General features: G+C 37.6%; 1 protein-coding gene across 1 annotated transcript; it reads right to left on the minus strand.

Annotated features, from left to right (window-relative positions):
• Nucleotides 1–3733: 3733 nt before the first annotated feature.
• Nucleotides 3734–7376, minus strand: SNAI2 (snail family transcriptional repressor 2). Its single transcript, XM_035553243.2, has 3 exons — nt 7048–7376; nt 5940–6485; nt 3734–5001 (listed from the first exon to the last, which is right to left on the minus strand). Exons 1-3 carry the CDS (start codon nt 7124–7126, stop codon nt 4820–4822), a joined length of 807 nt encoding a protein of 268 aa, XP_035409136.1. The 5' UTR covers nt 7127–7376; the 3' UTR covers nt 3734–4819.
• Nucleotides 7377–7652: the final 276 nt, after the last annotated feature.

Consider the following 7652-nt stretch of genomic DNA (forward strand, 5'->3'; position numbering starts at 1 on the left):
CATATGAGAGTGGCTGAGACAGCTTAAGCAAAGGCTCAGGGGGGATCTTATAAACGTGTGTAAATATCTGATAAGAGGGAATAAAGAAGACTGAGCCAGACTCTTAGTGGTGCCCAGTGACAGGACAAGAGGTAACAGGCACCATCTGAAACATTTAAAAACTTTTTTACCGAAAGGGTGATTGAACATGGGCATATGTTGCCCAGAGAAGTTATAGTCTTCATTCTTGGAGATACTCAAAATCCAGCTGGACACATGGGTAAAATGTTCTACTGACCCTGCTTTGAGCAGTGGGTTGGACTAGACAATCTCCATCAGTGCCTTCCCACCTCAACCTTTCTGCAATTCTCAGATTTCACTTGCACTCAGTCTGTTCTCATTTCTTGAAGCCACCATTTGATATTACAATATATGCAGGTTCGATTGTGCTTCTCACATTCCACTCTACATTTCTGTGAACAGGAATTACAATTTATATATTTTAACTGTCAAAATACCTACTTAAAAAAAAAAAAAAGAAAAAATCAAATGTCTAGGACAGCTAGTAAATACCAGCATCTTATTATATATTAAAAAAAAAAAAAGTTTAGCATTGAAAATTCCTTATTCAAAAGTCAAAACATTGTAACATAAGATGAAATATTGACTTGTTTTTTTTTTTTTTTTTTGCCATGGGAAAACAACCGGAGAACAAGACATCAGAATTAAATTACCAGGTTTCCTATTGTCCTTCCTTTTTTAATTGAAATTGTGGGATCCTTAGGGTGCTTCTTATGTGATTTTATGGAGCTTAGAGTAATAGGCCCTGAGCTTGTTTAAAGATAACAGCAACTATAATAATCCAAATAAGAGAGTAATAATACAGATGACAGATTTCATGGTGCCTTACTCTGAGAGGCACTCATTTTAACCCTTTGGTGAGTGCATAAGATGCTTTTCTGAACTTCATATTAGTTGGTAGGATAATTGTAGTGCTTTGAGCATAAACATATACTTTGTTCTGTCTTCCTTTCGTGCACATATTACTTCCTACTGCAGCTTCTGAGGTGAAAAACACACGCAAATGGAAGCTAGGGAAGAGAAAACCTTAATTATTGCCTTCAGCCTTGAGAAATTCACATATTCAACATGTAATTCAACATGTAATTGTGCTTGTGCTCTGGTGGTTCAGCTCTCCTCCACACACTGAAAATACACTCAGGAGGTGAAAGTAAATTGCCAGAACATACTAAATGAATGATCCTTCATTCCCTATGATGGGCCATCATATAACCAAGCAGGTATGTATTTAGAGTAGTTTGAGTAAGCTTCAATGAAAAGTCCCTTTCCAGGATCTACTGATTTTAAACAACTCATTAGTGAAAGGTTTAAAGAAGATACGAATCACATCACATACAGGTTGCTATCATGATGGTACCTTCAGTGGAGAGAATGGCCTTTTGATAGCTTAAGTTTTCACTTAAAAGTATTATGTCTAACAGTGATGTTGAAAATCAAAAGTCAGAATTGAGTTCAGAAAAGAGTGGTGAAGATATTAGGAGTGTGGGGAGCACATTTTCCTTATAAAGGTTTGAAAATTTGATTATGCGGTTAATAGAATCAGGTCTCGCAAGAAATGTAGCTATGGTCAAAGGGATTCAGTGAGTAAATTCACCAGGAAGGGAGCTTTTCAGTCATGTTTTGAAAAAGTCAAAGGATTCATCAGCCAGCTGCTCAGAGCAAAATTCAATTTACATTGATAAATAGCTTGTGCAGGTACAGAAGGGCATTTCTAGAGTAATGAGGTAAAACTGTTAATGGAAAATGTTTTGGAAAAATGTCCTGACAGCAAATACAAAGCAGTCTCACAGGAAAAGCAGTGAAATTCAGCTGCCTGGGAAGTTTATGCTGCAACTGGACAGAGAGCTAGAAATCTTTGATAGAGCACTCTGTTTCAATTACAGAGATGAGCCAGAAGAGCTTCTAGCCTTTCCCATCTTTGTGTTTTACGAGTACAGGTGTTACAGGCATGCAAAGTAGCATATCTTAATTGTCATCTCCAAATCAGACCAGTTCCACTTGTGTTTGGTTTAGCATACTGTATTTTGATGAAGTTTTCATCTGATTTCCCTTAAGGACAACAGCAGCATTTCCATTCATTCAAGAAGTCAAGTTCTTATGCTATTTCATTTACTATGGGTGTACAGAATTTAAAGTGTGAATTAAAACAATGGAAAAGCCTTTATAACATGAGGTAAATAGTCACAGGAAAGCAAATCTAGAACTTTGACAGTACAAATAGCTGTTGATTGCCACAGCTTTACTTATACACTGGTAAACTTCACTCTGGGAAGAGAAAGCTGCACAAAGAGCCGCTGGAGCCTATGAACTTCAAAGTGAATAACATGGAAGTGCAAATCAATAGAGTAACCACATGAAACTTTTCAAAGGTATTTGATTCCTTCATATGTTCATTTTAAAAAGTTACCTTGCAAATTTCCACTAATACTATCTTTCTTGAACTCTCTAGTTATTTCCTGAAAAAAAAACAAAAACAAAACAAACAAACAAACAAAAAACTCCTACAGAATTGTTCTTATAACGCTGAGATTTTGTCGGAATATGCTTGGAGAATATGAAAAGCTTCATTTGAGATGTTTTTTTCAGTACAGTCTTTCCCATGGAAAAATGTTGCAAAACTTCTGTCATGCACTTAGTGCCTAAGTTCTTCCAATGCAGTCCTGCAGAAGCACTCCTTGGAGGGTCTCCACAGGAGGAGACTCAATGCAGGTATCATCTGTAACTTTTTTTTTTCTTTTTTTTAGAAATGTACTCTTTTTCAATAAATCTGAAACTTGTGTATGTTCTGCTGTAGTCTTCTCATTTATTGGTTGGAATTCTGGTTTTGTTATCTTGTGCTTCTGCTAATAACATAGTGTAGACATAGTGCTCTTGAGATTGGACGCCAACTAGTGTTTATTTGTTTTCTAGCTATATGCATGGTTAAAAGTTGAAAATGCTGTTGTTTTACACTAGTCAGTAATAATGAGACATGATTTGCTTAAGTTGTAATGCTTTTATGTAGTTCAGAACTTGGATTCCTTAGTAAAATCATCAGAAGAAAAATATTTCTGATCTTTATTACTGAGTAATTATTTTCTGTGATATACTAGCTGTTATACAGTCATAATACATTCACTTGACAGTTCTGATATGCAAGATACTTTAGCAAAATAACTTTTCCTATTTCCAAAATGACCATGTAAAGTATGTCATCTTGTGACTTAAACATTACTTTAAAGAAGCATCATGCAAATGCTGCTGAAATCCTGTAAGGCTCTAATGACTTTAATGAACTTTTAATACGGCCCAAATTTTCTAATGTTAGTGTCTCAGGAAAAGTACTGTAATAAGGCTGCTCTAATAGCATTCTTTAAACTGTTAAAATGCAAGATTTTTTTTTTAATACTTTTGATAAAATATATTTCACAATGTGGTCATACCGTTATAAGTAACAAAAAGGTAGAAGTGTTTTAAAGTAGTGACTCCATAAGTGACTCCATAAGTGACTCCATTCTGTACTGTTCTAAATGTTTGAAAAATACAGATGAATATATATTTTTTCTAAAGTTGTGAACTAAGAATTCACTTTCATCTTCATTTTGTCATGTAGAGACACTTGCATTTTTATGTATTCCATACCCTTGCTAATCCAGACATTGTCCCTTTATTTAATTAGAACAAACAACAGAAATCTTATTTAAAAATGTTTATTGTAAAAAAGTGGCTAGAAAAAAAACCATAAATTTCACTTCACACTTTCTTCAAGTTATCTATAGATGCTGCTATAGGCAACAATTCACTTTCATTCATAACACATTTGGTCATATAAAAATAAAAATATTTACATTATGTCCACATACTTTACAAAATCATCAATAAAAAAGGCACTTGGAGGGGTAATGCTGAAAATATTGCATTTCCTTTGTGCATTTAAAAAAATAATTGTCAAACTCCCATGAGCCCCCTCTCTTGCACTTATTCCCGTTTTTAAAAAAGATTAAAGTTTAGAGGAACTATTCCATATTCAAAGATGGTCAGGCATGCACCAGGAATGTTTGAAGCTACAGTATTTTTTTTAAAAAGGCACATGCAATTAATTTGTGGCTTTCAATTTTTCTTACATTCTCTTACGTTTTCTTTTTCCTCTCTTAATTATGCAGTTTTAAAGCATTTCGGATCATTAATGAAGGCCTTGACTTTTAATAAAATAAAATTACAAAAAAAAAAAGAACACAGCAATGAATAATATTAAACATTTACTAAGGTAAACTTGGAATACTTTTTAAGGCACCTGAGATAAATGGTGTCTAGCAAAATTCACTTGGGTAGTATTTTTATCAAAAGTTCCACTTAAAACACTGTTTCTTTGGTTGAAATGGCTTGGCAGGAATGTATTAGTAACTTTGCAGCCTTTTCTGAGCAAGAAAAAACTACATGCATTTGGCTTCATCTCTAAAGAAAGCTGATAATGCTTTTTCCTTTAGATCTACTTGAAATGTCATGCATCGTGTCTTTCCCCATATATCAGAATTCACACTTAAGAATGTGAATGTGTGACTGAACAGAACTACTTAAAGCTCATTTCTACTGACATTCTAAATTCTCCCACTATTTTGTTTCTTTGCTTGCTTTTTTTTGTGTTATTTTTTTGGTGATTTTATTTTTTTATTATTTTTTGGCTGAAAAGTAGAAAAGAAAATGCCTTTGGATTTCCACTTATCATTTGGAACAGGAGTGGAGAAATGCATTGAGTCCAGGTAAACATTGACTGCATGACTCAGTGTGCTACACAGCAGCCAGATTCTTCGTGTTTGTGCAGAAGAGACATTCTGGAGAAAGTTTTGGAGCAATTTTTGCACTGGTATTTCTTCACATCCGAGTGGGTCTGCAGATGAGCCCTCAGATTGGATCTGTCTGCAAAAGCCCTGTTGCAGTGAGGACAGGAAAACGGCTTCTCTCCTAAAAAGGAAACATTAAGTAAAAATACAAATAAAGCTTTAAAAAAGAAGTACATGTTTAGGACAGGTATAACTCACTTTTATTCTAGGAAACAAGCAGACAGAAATGATTTGTTATCATAAAAAACGTGTGTAATAAAAAGTTAGTCAGGCCACAGATATAACAGCTTTCAGCACTGCTGACTGTACTTGCAGAACTCAGGCTTTCAGAATATGCTGCTAAGCGCAGTCTCCAAAGGCAAGCTGCTGACACCTTCTGCATCTGCAGGTGCAGGCAGTATTTCTAGGTTGGGCTCCTCCCAGCATTTTCAAATATTTTCATGGAGTCTTTTCTACTTAGCTCTGTGTGAATAACTTGGAACAAGACTTTGACTGAAAAGCAGCAAACAGCTGTACAGACATTACATTGTACCCAGTGTTATACTGAAGATCATGTTTTTGCCTCAACACAAAAAAATGCTTTGGTGATGATGTGCTTCTAATTCTTAAGGACTTGAGATAGCGCATGCAAAACTTGCCGTTTGCTTAAGGAGTCAATGATTAGACTCTCATGCATTGCCTTTCTGTTTTGCTACTTCAGAGTCAGCTGAAGCCTTCTTAAAGTTAGCATTTTCCAAAGCCTGAAAGTTAATGTAAAATCCTTAAAGCAAAACTTTCAGCTAGTGGAAACAAGCTAAATCATCCTGGGATTATCAGAGGAGCGATGCTGATCTATGCCAGAATATGCCACACAGTTGTGAGGCCATGCTACACTTCCCTCTCACCCAGGCCCCCAAAAGGAAGAATGTGCCCATTTAATGATATATTTGAAATTGCACATATGCATTTCAAGGTCAGACAAGCAACACTGCTGTTTTTTCTACCTGTAAGGAAAAAAAATCAGAAAGGCATTCTGATGAGATAGCAACAACAGCCTGCAGTTGTAATGGTTGTTCTTACCAGTGTGGGTTCTGATGTGTCCTTGAAGTAGCCATGGCCTGGAGAAAGCCTTGCCACAGATCTTGCAGACACAAGGTAGTGTGTGGGTCCTGATGTGCATCTTAAGCGCTCCCAGGCTGACATACTCCTTGTCACAGTACTTGCAGCTGAACGATTTCCTAGACTGGGCATCACAATGCAGCTGCTTATGTTTGGCCAACCCAGAGAAAGTTGAATACGTCTTGTTGCATAAACTGCACTGAAACTTTTCGGCTTCGATTGCATGGGGGTCTGAAAGCTTTGACTGGATTCTCTCTTCTTCATCGCTAATGGGACTTTCCGAACCGCTGTGATCTTTGGAGGAGGTGTCAGAAGGTGGAGGTGGGCTGACTCTTCCCAAAGATGAGGGGTATCCAGAAAGTGGAGAGAGGTCATTGGGTAGTGGAGATGGTAGCAGCCCGGTTGTAGTCCACACAGTAATGGGGTTGTAAGCTACAGAGCTCAGGATCTCTGGCTGTGGTATGATAGGGACTGGATAGCTTTCATACAGGTATGGGGATATAATCACTGGAGAAAGAAGAAAATTTTAAGGTTAGAGAACTGAAAAGTATTTCAGAAGGCAACAAAATTAACATTTGTAGGATTAAAAAGTGCATAAATCAAACACTCAGTATGGTCGTCTCAATATAGGGAGGACTAAGGAAATACTATTTGATACATACATACTGATGTGTAGAGACAGCATTATAGTTTGAATTATAGTTTGAGAGTCTCTTCAAGGCAGCATGCTCTTTCTAAACCTATGCAGCCTGATACACTGAAGCAGTGAAACTTCCTGAAGGATCTGCATAAAAGTTTCAATTCCATTTCCAACAGATGTAGAACAGGAAAACTCCAAATCCTCTTTTAATAACTGAGTTCAAGTGGATGAGCAAACTTCGTGATTCATTCTGAGCAGCATTGCCATATTTCATAGAACTCCCTCATTGTAAGCAAAAGATAAAAGAGCTAGCAGTGAACTAACCCATTCTCCAAAGCCTGTAAAAGCAATCCCACCCCTCCTCTTTACCGCCACGCCATAAACACAACCTCAGAAGCAACGCGGCGGCCGTCGATCTCATTTTGTTACCTGTATGAGTGTCCAGTTCGCTGTAATTTGGCTTCTTGGATGAATTGAAATGCTTCTTGACCAGGAAGGAGCGTGGCATTTTGAATGCAGGGTTTCTCCTTCTTCCAGAGCCTCCTTTTGGGTTCGTGTAACGGTGCCTGGCTGGTGTGCAGCACGCACGCACACTATCACTGCTGGTACATCGGTCCCTATCGCATTGTCTGCCCCGCGCCGTCCATGCACTCTGCTTGTGTAGTGGCAGTGCAGAGGCGCCTTGAAAAGTGCTGTAAATACCCACAAGTCAGGTGCAGGGGGGAAGGGTTTTCTGCTCCTCCAATCACTTCTGGATGTTCTCAAGCACTTTTCCAAACAGCCTGTTTTTCTGGGAGGGCTGCTCGCAGGACGGATCCAATCCCTGCTTGGAGGGTTTGCTTCAGGTTTCAGCTCCTCCCGCTGGAGACAGCTGTGAACAGAGGAGCAGTCTGTTGTCAGAGCACATTATCCTTCTGCAAAGTGTACGTTGCTCTTCAGAATTTCTGACTAGAAAAACGTGTCGGTCAAAGTGCTTTTTTAAATTTTATTTTTTAAAAAGGTCAGTTTACTGATTCAGTTGAATCCTTTTTTTC

This window comes from Cygnus atratus, chromosome 2 (genome assembly GCF_013377495.2).
Source record: "Cygnus atratus isolate AKBS03 ecotype Queensland, Australia chromosome 2, CAtr_DNAZoo_HiC_assembly, whole genome shotgun sequence".
NCBI lineage: Eukaryota > Metazoa > Chordata > Aves > Anseriformes > Anatidae > Cygnus > Cygnus atratus.

What these genes read in the sequence shown, in the direction of transcription:
- SNAI2 (XM_035553243.2), bottom strand. Translation starts at nt 7,126, where the DNA reads ATGCCACGCTCCTTCCTGGTCAAGAAGCATTTCAATTCATCCAAGAAG. An exon ending in CGAACTGGACACTCATACAG is followed by an intron (nt 6,486 to 7,047) that starts GTAACAAAATGA and finishes TTCTTTCTCCAG; the next exon opens with TGATTATATCCCCATACCTG. An exon ending in ACACATCAGAACCCACACTG is followed by an intron (nt 5,002 to 5,939) that starts GTAAGAACAACC and finishes TTTCCTTTTTAG; the next exon opens with GAGAGAAGCCGTTTTCCTGT.